At 47.6% G+C, this 17,733-nt stretch overlaps 1 protein-coding gene across 9 annotated transcripts in view; it reads left to right on the top strand.

The window, feature by feature from the left end:
* ADAR (adenosine deaminase RNA specific) overlaps nt 1-17,733 on the top strand; it is a 43,771-nt gene extending 26,038 nt beyond the window's left edge. For all 9 annotated transcript variants that reach the window (XM_061605556.1, XM_061605562.1, XM_061605561.1 and 6 more), the window contains exons 5-15: nt 1,540-1,675; nt 1,780-1,991; nt 3,797-3,953; nt 5,076-5,247; nt 6,250-6,343; nt 8,286-8,405; nt 8,593-8,726; nt 10,279-10,461; nt 11,965-12,077; nt 13,201-13,328; nt 15,815-17,733. In XM_061605556.1, coding sequence (XP_061461540.1) covers nt 1,540-1,675; nt 1,780-1,991; nt 3,797-3,953; nt 5,076-5,247; nt 6,250-6,343; nt 8,286-8,405; nt 8,593-8,726; nt 10,279-10,461; nt 11,965-12,077; nt 13,201-13,328; nt 15,815-16,055 — 1,690 coding nt within the window. In that variant the 3' untranslated portion in view covers nt 16,056-17,733. The remainder of the gene's footprint in view (nt 1-1,539; nt 1,676-1,779; nt 1,992-3,796; nt 3,954-5,075; nt 5,248-6,249; nt 6,344-8,285; nt 8,406-8,592; nt 8,727-10,278; nt 10,462-11,964; nt 12,078-13,200; nt 13,329-15,814) is intronic.

Raw genomic sequence — 17,733 nt, 5'->3', positions numbered from 1 at the left:
TGCACGCACAGCTGCCATCAGCAGCAGAAGCTTCTCTAAGGGCCTGATGCCCCTACCGCCATCTTGACTGATGGCAGGCATGTGCACACACGCAGACATGCACGCCATCAATCAAGATGGCGGTGGGGGCATCAGCCCCTTAGAGAAGCCTCCGCTGCCATCTTGGTTGATGGCAGTGACCCGCGTGCCCAGCGCACGGAGCATTGACAGAAGGAGAGAAGAGGTAGGTGGAGCGGTCCTGCACAGTCTGTGGGGGGCGGCTAGGAGCAGGGGGCTCGAGGCAGGCTGGCGCTGGCCCTGGCCCTGCCCAACCCACTAGCTCCGCCCACACTCACGAGATTGGGGTGGTGGTGGAGGAAGTAAACTAGCCTCCCCTAACTTGCTCCCCTCTACAGTAGGGGACTCCCAGCAGCCCCGGCCGGTGTGGCAAATGGGGTGATGGGAGCTATAGTCCAAAACATATGAGGGGCTGGAATAAATCAGTAGGAAAGCCATTTCCTTTGCTCCATCTCCTGAAGTGATTATCTCAAAGTGACAGTCTAGGTCAGGAGTAGGGAGCCTTTGGCCCTCCAGATGTTGCTGAACTATAACTTCCAGCAGCCCAGGAAAGCATGGCCAATGGCCAGGGATGATGGGAGTTGTCGTTCAGCAACATCTGGAAAGCCAAAGATTTCCCACTCCTGGTGTAGGCTGTAGGATTGTATTCAATTAAGTTTTTATTTATTTATTTATTTTATTTCATTTTTAAACCGCCCACAGCGAATAGCTCTCTGGGCGGTGTACAAAAGATTAAAAGTACAGAAATACAAAATATCACAATAAATAAACTGAAACAAAGAGATTTAAAATTGTAACATTAAACGCTTTAAAATGCCTGGGAGCATAGCCAGGTCTTAACCTGGCGCCGAAAAGATAGAAGCGTCGGCGCCAGGCGTATTTCTTCGGGGAGGCTATTCCACAATTCGGGGGCCACTACAGAAAAGGCCCTAGATCGAGTAACTGTCCTCCTTTTGTCAGACATATTGAAAATAATGGACCCAAGTGAGTTCCTGTTCATCAGTTTCAATGGGTCTACTCTTGAGTAGGACTAACATTGGGTACAACCCGTAATATTTTACTAGGTTGGTCTAGGGCCGCCTTTCCCAACTAGTGGGCCACCAGATGTTGTTGGACCACAACTCCCATCAGCCTCAGCCAGCATTGCCAATGGTCAGAAAAGATGGGAATTGTGGTCTAGCGACATCTGGTGGCCCACTAGTTGGGAAAGGCTGATCTAGGGGAAAATACTTGACAGTGTGCTCTGCCCTGCTCTGCTCAGCAGGCTCTGTGTCTGACAAGAGCTCAGGCAGAGAGAGTTGGGAATTTTTTTTGGGGGGTGGGGCTTCTAGACTTCCTCTGTTCTTTCCTGTCCAAAGGGAAAAGAGGATTTGAGGAAATGGCCAAGCATCATCTGCCTTCCTACAGCAGTCGCTTGCTGTGTGACACACGTGTGCAGTCGCTAAGCCCATCAACTCATGTCTTACCATTGAATCCGTTCAGGTTCACATACTGCGTGAAAGTGGGTGACCGTGTTTTCCCTGCCGTGGTATCCAACAGCAAGAAGGGAGCGAAGCAGATGGCGGCCGAGGCCGCCATGAGGGGCCTCAGCGGGGACACGAGCAACTTACCTGAGCAGGTAGATCGATCCTCCTTCTCTCCTTTCCTCCACACTCCTCTATCCCTCATTTTGCCTTTCTCATGGGCCTACCCCCCGTTGTTTCCCTGATTACCTTTTTTTAGACAGAGACCCAGGGTGACCAGCCTGCGGAAGTGCCTGGTGGCCAGCTTGCAAATCTGGAGGAGACAAAGGCAGCGAGCACTAAGGGTGTCGGCGAGTTGATTAAGTACCTGAACTCCAACCCGGTCAGTGGCCTTCTGGAGTACGCCCGGGCCAACGGCTTTGCTGCTGAGTTCAAGCTGATCGATCAGACTGGGCCTCCCCATGACCCCAAGTGAGTAGGCGCCGCTGCCGCATTCCTCCTGGCCAGCCGGAGGGTTTGTTGCGTTGACGACCAAACACAGGGAACAGAGTTGGACCTTTGGTCTCTGTCGGGATTGTCTGCTCTGATTGGCAGCGGTCCTCCAGCTTCTTGTCTGAGGTCTCTTTCCAGCTTTGCCGCCTAATCTCCTTTAATTGGAGAGAGCCCATGCTGAACCTGAGACCGCCGGCATGCAAAGCAGGGGCTCTGCTGTTGAAGGGCTGTCCAGCATCACTGAAAGCTCAGCCCAGGGATCCCTCCTGTTCAGTAGAAGAGTCCTTTAGTCAGGATAGCCGCAATGGGGCCCACACTACCCTCGTGACTGTTTTGTTATGTACCTTCGTCGATTTTGACTTATGGCGACCCTATGAATCAGCAACATCCAGTAGCATCTGTCATGAATCACCCTGTTCAGATCTTGTAAGTTCAGGTCTGTGGCTTCCTTTGTGGAATCAATCCATCTCTTTTTTGGCCTTCCTCTTTTTCTCCTCCCTTCTGTTTTTCCCAGCATTACTGTCTTTTCTAGTGAATCATGTCTTCTCATTATGTGTCCAAAGTATGAGAACCTCAGTTGCATCATTTTAGCTTTTAGTGATAGTTCTGGTTTAATTTGTTCTAACACCCAATTATTTGTCTTTTTCGAAGTCCATAGTATCTGCAAAGCTCTCCTCCAGCACCACATTTCAAATGAGTTGATTTTTCTTTTACCCGCTTTTTTCTTTGTCCAACTTTCACATCCATACATAGAAATTGGGAATACCATGGTCTGAATGATCCTGACTTTAGTGTTCCGTGATGCATCTTTGCGTTTGAGGACCTTTTCTAGTTCACTCACAGCTGCCCTCCCCAGTCCTAGCCTTCTTCTGATTTCTTGACTATTGTCTCCATTTTGGTTAATGACTGTGCCGAGGTATTGATAATCCTTGACAAGTTCAATATCCTCGTGACTGTACTTTGTATTAAACTGGTTTTTTTAAAAATACTGTATTTGAAATTGTTGTAACCTACCTTGGGATCTTATGGTGGAGGGTGGGTAAGAAATTGACTAAAGGAAAAGAAACTGAATAAACAGTAAAGAATTACCCTGTGACTAAAATTATGCTGTAAGTCAAGAATGAGGAATCTGTGGCCTTCCAAATGATGCTTCGACTCCCAACTCCCACCAGCCAGCATGGCTCGTGGGAGCTGGAGTCCCAACAACATCTGGAGGGCCGCAGGTGTCCCCATCCTGAGGGATGTAGTGATCCAGCCTGATTGTTAGAAGGTTTGTAACCTCTTAGAAGGCTTGTTTTTTGAAACCTAAAACAAAAACCAGGCCAGTAAGGTCAGAAACTACCCTGAACACGTCTGATCTCGGAAGCTAAGCAGGGTAAGGCCTGCTTAGAACCTGGATGGGAGACTGCCTGGCAATACCGGGTGCTTAGAGGGAGGCAGTGGTAAACCACCTCTGAATACCTCTTAGCATGAAAACCCTATGAATATATCTAAAAAAAAGATTCATAGAGTCACCATAAGTCATAATCATCTTGAAGGCATATAACAACAACAAAGCCAGAAAAGTGGTGTATGAGGCTGTTTCTCTCGAGGTTCCTGCATTCTTTTTACCTGCAAACTTTCTCAAGCCCTCTGGCACCACCACAGAGCACTTCCTACATATTTGAATTATCTTTTTTTTCCCCCTGCCTCTGCTGGTGGGAGTGCACTTCATATTGCTCGCACCCAACCCTGCACAGGGCCCCTAGTTTGCTGACCTTGGATGTTCTCTGTTGGCTTTCCAGGTTTGTCTTCCAAGCCAAAGTGGGAGGGCGCTGGTTCCCAGCGGTCACAGCGCACAGCAAGAAGCAAGGCAAGCAGGAAGCGGCCGATGCGGCGCTCCGTGTCCTGATTGGGGAGACGGAGAAGGCGGAGCACACTGAAGCGCTGGCTGTCACAGAGGTAACGCCTCCCTCTCTTGCCCTCCTTCTGTTGTTCTTGGGCTACCTCAAGTGTGGGGAACCTTCGGCCCTCCGGATGTTGGATGAATGACAACTCCCACCATCCCTGGCCGTTGTCTGTGCTTGCAAGGGCTGTGATGGGAGTTGTCGTTCAGCAACAACTGGAGGGCCGAGGATTTTCCCCGCACCTGAGGAGCCCCGTTGAGTGTCTCTCTTGAAAGCTGAACCCCTGGAGACTTGCAGCATGAAACCTTTTATTGCAATCTTTACTTCCCCACTTTCTTGTCTTGGCCAAAGGCTGAAAATAGTTGGCATGTGTGTGCAGGGCTTTTTTATATATATATATGTCGCTGGGCACACAGTTTTAATCATCATTTTTATCACCAGTGACAGAACACAAAGGTTTCTCACTTGGTTGATTGGCATCAGCCACTGGCCTTTGCAGATTTATAGCTGTAGGTTTTATTACATAGGGCAGCTTTTCCCCAAATTAGAGTCATTCGGATGTTGGTGGACTAGACATGAAGGGAGTCGAAGTCCAGTGACATCTGGAGGTGGGAGAAGGCTCACACAGAAGCATTCTCTCTTAGGAGCACACTGTGCGATAGATGACATATATCACTACCTCTTTCAGCCATACCTTGGATAATCATAGGAGCTAGGAACATAATTTCATTTTTTGTCCCAGAAACAAAAGCGAAGGTTGCCAAATTCTGCTGCCAATGCCACACTCGTTCTACTTACTTTATTTTGTACCTCTGTGGAATAGCAGGATAGGCACCGTTCAAAGTATACCTCCCAGTTCCCAAATACAGGGGATTGGATATTGCTTTTGGTTCTCTGCTTGGGAAAATTCTCTTGGGTAAGAAAGACGGAGATCGAAGTAATAAATGGCATGAAATAATTGGAAGACAGAAAAATGCACCTGGCCAAATCCTGCCTGTCAGGTCTTGCATTCTCCCTGTGTTCATGTTCTCCATCCCTCTTCTCCTGGGCTAGCTCTCGGTGAATCTAGCTTCTGCGCCAGTTCCTCATTTCTGTATAATGCCCATCTTGGGTTTATTGTGCAGCCGAAAGAAGAGAGCGATTCCCGAACTCATATTTTTCCTTCCCCCAATTTCAGCTCCCTGTGAGCGGAAGCACCCTCCACGACCAGATTGCTATGCTGAGCCACCAGCGATTCAACACACTCACTGCTCGCATCCAGCACAGCTTGCTCGGGCGCAAGATCCTGGCCGCCATCATCATGAGGCGAGGACAAGAGGGCCTTGGTGTCGTAGTGAGCATTGGAACAGGTAAGAGAAGGCTGCTTGTCCAGGTAGGCAAAGCTTATCTCCAAGCTCCTGGTTCAAAAGCTCAGCTGAGCTGCATACTTGGCTGAGTGACTGTAAAAGGGTCGCCAGTTCTTTTTTTTTAAAGGCCTGGGAGCAGAGTTGCATTTTTGAGTACGTGCCACCTCTTCTGGTTACTTTCCCTCCTCCTCCCAAAGGGAGAAAGTGTACATACACACACAACACACACACAGCTTTCCCAAAGGATCTGTATAAAAGATTCAGTAGAATTAATATGAGCCTTGAAAACCACATAGAGCTGAAAGAGGAAATGGGAAAGAGTGTCAAAGCTGAAGAAGGAAGCTCTTCAGTGATGCTCTTTCCCATTTCCTCTATGTGCAGCTGTGCGAACTTTTCAAGGGAGAAAGAGGTAACCACCCTCACCACCTCGGGGCCAGTTCAGAGGCGTCGTAGGCACATAAGACACAATATCATAACAAAAAAAACACACACACTATAGCCAAGAAATAAATCAGTAAAAACAGAGACTCCACCAATGAAACATTGTTAAGTATCTATAAATAAAGGAGCAGTGTGGTTAATCTTAGGAGGCAGGGACAGCCTACTTAAGCAGGTGGGTCTTCAGGAGGTGTTTAAAGCTTGCCACTATTTCTGTGATGAGAGGTTTCTATAGTTTTTGCTGGGGTTTTTTAAATCAAACTCATATGAAATTAGAAACAAATCTTTCTACTTCCTTTCCATTTTTTTAAAAAAACCCACCAAGGTACCTTATAAATAAAACAAACAGACCCAGACTTCTATGCAGCAGCTACAGAAGACGAATCAATATAGATTTGCTTTTTGTTGTAAAATGTGCCTTTGTGAACACAGTCCATCCTGTGCAGCTTTTTAGGTGGATTCTGTTCTCTGAGTACGTTAAGTAAACTGTAACTTAGCATCAGCTTCGCGCAACAGATTGTTGGTTCGGTGTCTTCCTGACTGCATGTTTCCTCTCTTTCCTCCCAGGGAATCGCTGTGTAAAAGGGGAGGAGCTAAGCCTGAAAGGGGAGACGGTAAATGACTGCCATGCAGAGATCATTTCCAGGAGGGGCTTCATAAGGTAAGGCAGGGTCTGCAGGTGAGGCACAGGAACCAGTGGAGGCTATCAAGGCCATCCATCGGACCTCGGGTGGGTGGGTGGGTGGGCACCCAGCCACTCTTCGGGGCAGAATACTGGGAACTGGTCCTACCTTACAGGGTGGTTGTAAGCATTCCTGAAATGAGTGTAACCATCTTTACCCAGGCTTTAGGCATAATATGGCAGCATTTGCACCTACAAATTATTTAATAAAACTGACAATCCCTAAATATAGGAGAGCTTTTACGCCAGCCAAGTCCAATGTTTTACCTTCCACTTTCCTGGAAGGCAGATTTAAGAGAGTACCCTATTGAGAGAGCATCTGTGCCCTTGTGGTGCAGGAGAGGTGGAGACAATTGCCCATGTGTTATTCTGTTGCTCTTTTTATCATGATTTCAGAGCTATTTTTATTACTCCCTTACTAACAAAAACTCCTGGCAGATCCAACTTACTTTATCTAGAGTACTTCTTGTCTGACTGGAATCCCCAGGTCACAATGAAAGTGGCTAGCTTCCTTGCAGCTGCTGTTGATTGTCAGAAAGTAATGATTAAATAATATTTTCATAATTTTAATCTTTAGTATTTTCATGCTTTACAAGGAAATCTATTGTGGTTTGCTTGGTTTTATTTTTTTACTTTTTTCTATTTCACACTTGTACATTCTGTATGGACTGTTCTGTGACTGTAGTAAATAATCAATCAATCATCAATAATACCCAGTATCTGTAACACGCAGGGGTGAGGCCTGTAATTTGTTGCAGGCCAGAGAGGCCAGTGACTGGGTAGAGGGGACCCCCTTTTCTCTTTTGCCGCCAACCTCCTTTCCCCAAGTTTAAATCTTCAAAAAGCTTAATGTATTTGGGTGTAATCCTTACAGCAGCCTTGTAAGGTAGACCCATGTTATCCCTGTCTTGCAGGTGTGAAGGCTGAGAAAGTTGAGTGGCTTGTCTGGCTTTTTGCAAGGTGGTGGGGTGCCTACTGATTTTACGGCACGAGATGAAATTCAACCCAGGAATTCAACCTTTTTTCTAAATTCATAGCTTGTTCGCCAACCGCTATGATAAACTAGTTCCAAAGCACTTTCTACTCTTCAAATTATCTTCCAAGGAGCCCTAACTGTATACAGTTCTTCATTCAGTAGACTGGGGGGGGGAGCAGGGGTCTACTTTGTGTTTTACTAGAACCCTCAAAGCCCACCAGCTAGAGGCAGGTGGAAAATTCAAGCTTCACTTGCAGAGGAAAAATCTTGACCACACTTAGCACTCACGCTCCTGATTCTTTCCTTTTAGTGGTGGCCTCAGGTGATTGACAGGTGGGTGATCCCACCCATCTACCAGTGTGGCCTGTTTGGGGTGGGAGGGCTGCCAGCTGAATCTAATTCACCTCCCCTGCTGTAGTGAAACAGAAGTCAGAAATCCTTGCTGTCTACTGCATATCTCCCAGAGACCTGCCAGCAAATCCCGTGCCAGATTACAGGATAGTGAACAAACAAATGTAAATAACTGTTACATAAATAATAATAAAACCCTGGCATTAATATGATAGGACAGTTGCATGTTTTTCCCCACCTATGCATTTGTATTTGCGTTTTTTCACACTGGTGCCTGATGGGTTGAGGCACTTTTTCATTACTTACTTAGCTTTGCTTGCATGCCGTGTTTTAGGCCAGAGAGCCCCATGGCTTACATTAAAATTTCAAAACAATCAACCTGTTAAAAATAAAAACAAAAATACAGTAAACAGTGAAACAGAGCAGCAGAAAAGTTAAACAATGGCCAAATAAGTGGTTGATTAAACATTGCAATCCTGCCTGGGAGACAGCCTTGCTCTCAGGGGCTTTCTTTCCAAGTAAATGCATGTCGAACAGAGTCCTGAAGCTGAGAAGGTTGCCGGTGCGCTGTTTCACATTACGTTGTCATTCCAGGTTTCTCTACAACGAGCTCATGAAGTTTGACCCCTCTGCACCCGAAGACAGCATCTTTCAGCCCCTGGAGGATGGCAAGCTGAAGATCAAAGACGACATTACCTTTCACCTGTACATCAGGTGAGTGCCAGCTTGCGGCTAAGGTACATTCTGTCCCTATTCCCTGTGAGGCTGCAGCCTTCTAAATGGTGTTTTAAGAATTCACTTGAGCACTTATTCAGCACCTGCTGTAAAGCAGCCTATATATACTTTAAAAGGGAAAAAAAAACTTCTTGGCTTCAGGGTATCTCTCTTCTTTTTCATCCAGCACGGCACCTTGTGGAGACGGGGCTCTCTTTGACAAATCCTGCAGCGACCAGGCCAACACAGCCGGGGAGGACCAGCATCAGCCTCTCTTTGAGAATCCCAAACAGGGAAAGCTCCGCACCAAGGTGGAAAATGGTAAGTGCCAGGGGAACTGAGCCCCGTTAAGACCCCTTCAACAGCGGGCTCCATGCCTCCCTTTTCATCCTTAAAGGTGCAATCTGGCATCCTGGTATGCATATTAGTAGTAGTAGTAGTAGTATTTCAAGTTTCTAGTCCTTATGGCTGACAGTGCTGTTGCACTCGGGTTCTGCTCACAGGCTTCCCAGAGGCATCTGGTTGGCCTCTGTGAGAATAGGATGTTGTTACTGTTGTATAATACTTATTTCCTTGCAAATGTGACCCAAAGCAACTTAGTTTGTTTTGGTGCTGTTTTTGTGTGTGTGGTTGTAACAAACAATAAATAATAACAAAAATCCTACATACACGTCAGTACAGATAAAAGACAGGACTCACAAAACCTGCCACGCTAGAAGAGTCCCCTCTTCCCCAAATACCTGAAGCCCTTCAAATGAAGGGCCAAAAGCCTCGGTAAGCAGGAGAAGCTTTTTGCCTGGCGCCAGGCGTGCCTCCCTGGGGAGAGCATTCCACAAACAGGGAGCCACCACTGAGAAGTCCCGTTCTTGTGTTGCCACCCTCCACATCTCCCTCGGAGGGGGCACAGGGAGAAGAACGCAGGGTTTGGATCTCTTTGAGTGGGGGGAGGCAGTCCTTGAGGTATTGAGGTCATGGGCCACATTAAGCTTTATAGGTCAAAGCCAACACCTCCGTTGGACTATAATGGCTCAACAGGCTTTTCTTATGTGCTTGTGGGTGGGAGGCGGCACTCTGGCCTTCGTGCCCTTTCTTTGGGCTTCCTGGAGGACTCTGGTTAGCCATTGCGGGGACAGAATGCTGGACTAGATCAGCCATTGGCCTGATCCACCAGCCTGGCTCGTTTTACCTTCTTATAAGTGTGTGTGGGGGAGTTCCTTGCCTTCCTGCCCTGCCTGTGGGCTTCACAGAGAAATCTGATCGGTGACTGTGAGGACAGGATGTTCGACTGTGATGGGCTTTTGTCCCTGTCCAGAAGGGCTGCTCTTTTATTATGTCTAAAAAAGTGTGGGGCCAGCGCCTGGTGAATTTTCAGAAGCCAGTGAAAGAGAAGGTGAGGGGAACAACTTCAACTTTCCGTGTTGCTTTTCTGCCCCATTAAATAGAAGGAGGACACACATAGGCACATGTTGCCTTTCTGTTGTCTGTCTGGACAAGCAAGAGAGGCATCACCAGAGTCCAAGGACACATTTCAGGCAGGCAGAAAGACTTCAGGAGGGTACAAAGTGAAGCTGGTGAGGGATGTGGCCTGGGGCAGAGTCTCGAGGGCCTGACAGAGAGGTCTGTATGTGGCCCCTGGCCTGAGATTCTCCGCCCCCATTTTATGCTGTAATGATAGCTGAATGGAACCTCTGTGTGCAGAGGCAGTCTACCTTTTGAGTAACAGGTGCTGCAGGAGGCCCTCGCCTATATGCGTTCTTGAGTATACAGTGGCATCTGTCTGACAACAGCTTGAAACACAAATACTGGGCTAGCCGATATACCTTTGGACCATTTAAGTCAGGCAATTCCTGACTGGCTTTTGCTTTTCCTGTAGGGGAAGGCACTATTCCGGTGGAGTCGAGTGACATTGTGCCAACCTGGGACGGAATCCAGCATGGCGAACGCCTCCGCACCATGTCCTGCAGCGACAAGATCCTGCGCTGGAACGTGCTTGGCCTGCAGGGGGCGCTACTCTCTCACTTCCTGCAGCCCGTCTATCTCCGCTCGGTCACACTTGGTACGGAGCTCTTAGAAGGCTTTTCCCTTCTTCCCGTTGTTGGGTGGGGCGGTGGGCGCTGATCCATGAGGGCGGATGGGGCAGTGCCCTACCAACCTCATTCTGCTGTCAGTCATCTTCCACCTGCCTGCCTTCTTACAAATAACCAGTCAAGGGGGGTGGCCCTGGCTGTCAGCTTCCTCCTCCTTGGTTTCAGTATTGCTCCCTCGTAGAACTCAGCGAGGAGAAAGAGGAGGTGGAGGACAAGACTAGAATGAGTTGGCTCTGGCTCCACCTACTGTTGGGCTCCCTGCCTTCCGCCTCACCAGTCCCAGCAGGCACCAGCCTCCACTGGCTTAACAAGTGGTCAGGGATGATAGTGGGTGTAGACTTTGATCTTGACTGGAATTACCTTCCGTTAAAACAGCACCCAGTCAGGCGCAGTGGAGTCTGGGCCCTCAGCCAGCCCCCACCTGCCTGCCTCCTGGCTTACAACAACCAGCCCGAGGGTTAGTGCTGGCTGCCAGCTTCCTCCTCCTCCATCTCAGAGTTCCTCCTTGTAGAACTCGGTAGGGAGGAAGAGAATGAGGGCAAAAGGCTAGAATTAGTTGGCCCTGTTGGCTCTGCCCACTGCTGGCCTTCTGCCATATGCCTTGCTTTGCCAAATGGGCACCAGCCACCACTGAGGTGTGGGGCTCTCTCTCTCTCTCTCTGTGTTTCTTAGGTACACCCCAAGCACAAAGAGCCTATTTCAGTAAATGGGCACAGCCATCTAAAGTACAAAAACACTCTTCTGTAATGATGTGGCACCTGTGCAAGGCTATTTTAACCTACAGATGGACTACACCTCTCCATCATCCCTGACCACTGGCCACACTGGCTGGAGCTGATGGGAGTTGGAGTCTTCGCGATACCCGGAGGGCGGCAGAACCCCCAACCTTAGTCATGCAGCGTCTTCCATTTAGGCCATGTCTTGCTCCGGTGACATTGCTAAAAGGTTTATACGTATCCCATCATTCCTTTGTTACCTTAAGGCCTCGTTTAGAGCTTCCAGCCTGAGGGTTTGATATCCTTGAATTCAGGGATTGGGGACCTCCAGAGGTTGTTGGAGCACAGCTGCCTTCATCATCTCTGACCGTTGGCCGTGCAGGTTGGGGCTGATGGGAGTTAACATCACACAAGGCCTGGAGGGCATCCCTGCTCTGTATGGGAAACAAAGGAGGCTGTGCGGTGCTTGGAACCACCACGCTGTGGTTTTCTTTTCTGCGGTCTTGGAAGCCCCTCCATCTCTGGCAAGGGAACAGCAGGCGTTGGCTACAAATGTCTTTAAGGCTGCAGAGCACGTGAGGCCTCTTAAACCTCTGCCCTTCCTGCCAAGAAGCATCTGCTTTGAGCCTTTCCGAAGATGGTGGTGTGGCAGCTTCTTTTCTCCTCCCTGCTGCCCCCCCCCGAGGTGGATGAAGCAGCTGATTTCTATGTTCCCTTTTTTGTTGTTTAACGCCTCATTTTATGCTCCCTTTCCAGGCTACTTGTTCAGCCAAGGTCACCTGACGCGCGCCATCTGCTGCCGCATGTCGAGAGATGGCAACACATTCCAGTCCGGGCTCCCCGAGCCGTATTTTGTCAATCACCCCGAGGTAACTCCTTGCTCCGGCATAATTCCCGCCGCTGCTTTTGTCGCCTTTGTCTTCCTTATCACATTGTCTGCGAACCCAAAGCCCAGTATGGGGTTAACCTTTCCCTTTGAGGAAGTGTTATGTCATGTGGGGCTTTTTAGTTTAGAAACAAGCAGGCAAGTACAAGGGTGAGACTTGGTAGAGATGTATAAGATCGTGTATGGCACGGACAGGGAGAAGTTCTCCCCCTCTCTCCTAATACTAGAACTTGGGGACATCCAGTGAAGCTGAAGTTGGGAGATTCAGGACAGATGAAAGGAAAGACTTCACATAGGGCAGGTGTGTAGGACCTTTGGCTCTCCAGATGTTGCTGGACTACAACTCCCATCAGCCCCAGCGAGCCACTGTCAGTGGCAATATGCCTCCAAATACTAGTTGCTGAGAATCCCAAGCAGGGAGAGTGCTGCTGCGCTCAGGCCCTGTTTGGCCCCTATGAGAATAGGACCCTGGACTGGGTGGGCCTTTGGCCTGATCCGGCGGGACTCCTCTTATGTTCTTACATGCTGTGTCCTGTCCTGACGACTCAGGATTGGTAAGTGCCTTTGCTGAAGAGAGCCAACACCACCACCACAATATGATGATAATAAATGCTGCCCTGCGATTTAGAGCGTTGTTTCCAATGGGCTCCTACTGGAGGGCGGGATATAAATCAAATAATAAATTAGTTCAGACAACAAGACATTGGTACAAGACGATGGCAACAAGGGCGAGGGCCTTCTCAGTGGTGGCCCCCAGATTATGGAAAGATGTGACGAGGTGCGCCTGGCGCTAGCGCTGCTGTCTTTTTGGCACCAGGTCAAGACTTCTCCCAGGCATTTTAACAGCATGTGAATAGCATGTGTTTTAACTTGCCTGTCGGTTTTTATGGGTTTTAATTTGGTTATGGTTTAAATTTATATGCTTGTTTTTTATGTTCTTAATTGTTGTAAACTGCCCAGAGAGCTTTGGCTATGAGGCGGTATATAAATGCAATAAGTAAATAAATAATAATAGATACAGAGGTTTCATTGGGTGCACTGTTTATTTGAATACGTAGGCAACGTATTCAGCCTTGTTATCTCTCTCTCTCTCTGCAACCACACAGGTTGGCCGAGTCAGCGTCTACGACTCCGCAAGGCAGACAGGCAAGACAAAGGAATCCAGTGTCAACTGGTGCCTGCCAGACGACTCTGAAGTTGAAGTCCTGGATGGCACAAAAGGCAAAATAGACGGGTAAGAGTGGATTTGTCAGGACCTAATGGGAGCAGGCATTGAGGCAGGCAGCCTTAACGTGAAGCAAAATCAGGCGGCTGCCTCCTCAGGGTCGCGTGTGTGTAGAGTAGATTTTTGGATGCCTTTATTTAAGTGTATATTCCATTGGCATGCTTAAAGCCAGCAACAAAACCGACACAGCACGAAAGCTTTGCAAGAAGAGCGATCTTTTTAGTTTCTTTATGTGAAATATTTATATACTGTTTAATCATATGCATTTCTAAGCAGTGTGCATAAAAACCCTAAAATAAACGATTTCATAACAGGAATAATAATAGAACAGTATTTTAGGAGGGGTCCCTGCCCAGTAGAGGAGCACCTGCTTTGCATGCAGAAGGTCCCAGGCTCAATCCCCAGCATCTCCAGACACAGCTGAGGGCCTCCACACGCATGTACTGTCAAAAATCCTGGAGAGCCGCTGCCAGTCAGTGTAGGGAATACGGAGCTGAATGGGCCAATGGTGTGATTCAGCATAAGACATCTTCCTGTCATCCCCTCTAAACTGATGGTGGTATCAACTGCTACAGGAAAGCCAGAATAACTGTGAAGCGCTTGAGCTCAAAGCTAACATGCCCATCACAGACCTCAGAGTTTTTCTCAAGCACCGCAGGCAGGAAACTGTCCTGGCTTGACTAAGAACGGGCAACAAGTATAAATGTACATGCTGAAGTAGGCTCCAGCCTTGTGTGCATGCCTTGGGGCATTCACTTGCCAGCCTTTCCCCAAAAAGTAACCATCAGCTGTGCAGTTTGTAAGTGTATCTTTGTTTCTGGTATGAGCTGTCTAGTTTGCATGCTGGTTCCAGTGACACCCCCCCCCCAAAAAAAGGTGTTAGTTCTGAATTGGATGGAACAGCTCCTTGAATCATAATCTGTAGCACTTAGCGCAGTAAGACTTAGTTTCTACTGCCCTCTTTTAAAACCAACAACATCCCAAAAATTCAAACTGTTACTATTAGGGTATAAAGCCCTTAACAGCTTGGGACCAGTTTATTTGAGGGAATGCCTTATCCTGTATGTGCCCACTCAACCGCTGTGATCTGCGGATCTGGCACTGTTACAAGTGCCACACCATGTCCATTCTGCACTTGTGTAAGGAATCTGTCAGTGTGGCAGCTTCTGCGCTCTGGAACTCTCTGCCCTTTGACACAAGGCTGGTGCCTTTGCTGTACTCTTTTCAGAGCCTGCTACAAACCTTTCTGTTTAGGGAAGCGTACCCAGATATGTAAAGTTGACATGCGTTTTAATTTTTTTTAATCTGCAATATATTTTGGAAAGTTGTTAGCTGCACTTTTGAACACTTTTTAAGCTATTTAACCAAAATTTGCATGGTGGCCCCTGAGAGGAAAGAGCCAGTATTTGTCTACGTTTGGATATAGTTAGAGGCCATTTCCAATCAGGATGGCGGACTGAATCTTTCAAAACTACACTGATTTTTTATTTGTTTCTTAAAATTCCTGAGCAATGCCAGGTGTGAGGCGGCTAGTAATGGATGCTTTCAAGTGCTGGTTTTATTTGTATTTTGATTTTTTTAGGTCAGCGTGTTTTTAACTTTTATTGATAATTTTAATGTATATTAAACAGCTGAGAGTTGTTTTTTAAATAAAGTGGTATACAGATTATTATTGTATTTTAATAACAAATTTAACAAAGAGAAAAAGAAAAATGGAGAAATAACCAATCAGTACATCTTAATTTAAACATGCAAATCAATACAAGCCACCCAAATGTCCAGATAGGTATCCACATGACATTTATAGGAAATAGTATTCAAATGTAGCCAGGGTGCTGAGGTCCTCAGACCATTGTGTAATAGACTGTGGGCACTTATCCTCCCAGGCACAAAGCATAAACCTCTTAGTGACCTTCAGGGTATACAAATTCTGTTAAATAAAATATACAATCTCATTTGTTCCAGTTTTGTATGATTTTATTAGATATGCAACATCACAAGTCTCCTCCTTCACAGTTTGTTCCTTTTTGGCTAGTGTGCGTACACATAGCACTCTAATGGAGGGAAGAGAACACAGAATATGAAACGTGAGGGGTCTCTGGTTGGGCACATTTTTTTTCTGAAGATTGTTCCCCTTATTACATCATACTTTGAGTTGCTACACTTATGAACAGGCTGGTTGCTGGAGAATTATTCTGACTTGGGCTTGATATTGAATCTGTCTACGTTTGGAGTCTTGGGAGATTTGTTTTACATTGTTTTATTTTGGGTTGATATTGTTCATGACAGTTCATGAGCAAAGCCACTCACTGTACCAGTTTTAATAAGGATATCATGAAAGTTGGGAATCAAATGTAAAATGAAAACCCTCTGATCTGCACTCCCTGGATTCTTCCCAGCAGACGATTTCTTTCTTCAGCCTTCCAGAGCTGTTTTATGGATATATTTTTTTCTTTCCTTCTCTCTCCCGCCCTCCCCTTTCCGGCTGCCCTCAGACCAAAACTGGACGTGTCCCGGGTCTCCAAGCGGAACCTGTTTGCACTCTTCCAGCTGCTGTGTGCCAAGATGGATCGCAAGGGCCTGCAGAAACTGACCGTGTACTCGGAGGCCAAGGAGGCGGCCATCACGTACCAGAGTGCTAAGCGGCAGTTCTTCTGGGCCTTGCAGGAGATGGGCTACGGTAGCTGGATCTGCAAACCCCAAGAAGAGAAGACCTTTGGTCTGTCTGAAGTCTAGCAAGCTGTTCACTTTTTTTAAAAAAAAGTTTGTTTTTTTGGCTGCAGGGGGGTGAAAGGGAAGGGGGTATTTTTTATGATTTTAGGTTGTGTGTTTTGTTTTTTAACGGAAGCAGGAATGTTAATTTAGGGTTATGGATTTCTGCTGAGGCCCTCCTTCCGATTTAAATTGGCAGCACGTTTTAACTCTGTTGGGGGGAGGAGCTAGGGGGGTCTTCCTCCCCTTTAATTCCCCCCTCTCTTGTCAGCGGACATTGCAAAGGCTTGATCTGAGTATGCATCCCTGAGAGAGTGAGAGAGATCCACCAGCATCCACACTTGTCTGTGACAACACCCTCTTTCCCTCCCCATTAGTCAATAGACTGCCTTCCATGCCGCCTCCCTGCTTTTACAGAAAATCCATTATTTCAACCTTTCCCTTTTTTTAAAAAAAAAAAGCTGTGAATTGGTGCATACACTCTGTTTTCCACACAGCAGCTCTGTTATTTCTCCCCCACCCCACCCCGAGTTATCACAGTGGTTCTTGGGGGAACATCTTAGAGATTTCCTTTCTCACTTGAGTTTGATGTTGTGGTTTTTTTAAAAACCTTTCTTTTTAGCTCCAGATTCTACCTTTACTCATCACACAGCCAGGTCACAGTACAAAACATTTTGGGTTTTGTAGAGAATCATTCCAGACAACTCTCCAGCAAAAAATAAAATGAAATCTTTGGAATGGTGACACATCAGCGGAGGCTGATTTTCTACTTCCTCCCCTGACCCCAGCAAGGCAGCCCAGCCTTCTTGAGGTCGTTCTTCACAACTTTTCCCCACGTTGTCCAAAACCCCTTTCCTAGCACTCTGCTGTCATGAGAGCCAGCTGGCTTCATTTTATTTTTACCTAACCAGCGAGCGCGACTGCCTCTTTCAGCTGGAGGTGATGAGTTCACTGGATCAAGCCCGGCCCTCGTGGTTCCTCCTCTTTCTGACTCTCTCTTTCCCACCTCCCCCATCATCTGTCTCTCACCTGAGCCGCCATGTAAAGGTGATCCGGAAACCCGTTGGCAGCCTGTAAGCCTCAAGGTGAAGGGGGCTGCGGCAGCAGGAATCTGCCGTCCAGCAAGAGCCTTTAGCCAAAAGAAGAGTGGCCAAAATGCCAGGGGAGCCAATGTGGTGCCCTCCAGAAGTTGTTGGGCTCCATCTCCTGTCATTTCTAGCTGCAGGTCTGGAACGATGAGAATAGTCCTCCAGCAGTATCTGGAGAGCGCCAGGTTGGCCACCCTAGGGCTAAGGGTTAGGGTCACGCTGGGCATCAAAGCAAACTCTGGCGTCTGCTGCAGTGTTGCACATCCGCTGCGCCTTCTGAGCATGTGGGAAGCTGCCTTTCACCCGACACTCTCCCCCGTGACCCCCAGTCCCCAACAATCCCATCTCCTGGAATGGGCACTCAGACCTTCTTCCTAGCATTTTTGAGGTGACTTTCTCCCTTTTGCTGGAGTACAACCACGTGACGAGTTTTTGTATAGGGATGTGATGATGTCTGGAGCTGCTACCTTGCTAGGAGCCCCCGTTTTGCCCTCGTTCGCACAGTTGACAGCTGAGGAGGCAAAGCTGTCTTCCAGACTTTGTACCACTTTTCAGGCAGTGGGTGGGTGAGTTGTGTGGCTTAATCCTCTTTCCCCCCCACCCCGGCCCAGAAA

The sequence above is a fragment of the Rhineura floridana genome, chromosome 22 (assembly GCF_030035675.1).
Source record: "Rhineura floridana isolate rRhiFlo1 chromosome 22, rRhiFlo1.hap2, whole genome shotgun sequence".
In the NCBI taxonomy this organism is placed as follows: domain Eukaryota; kingdom Metazoa; phylum Chordata; class Lepidosauria; order Squamata; family Rhineuridae; genus Rhineura; species Rhineura floridana.
Note: the sequence above shows the minus strand (reverse complement) of the source record. Positions and strands in the feature narration are given on the sequence as shown.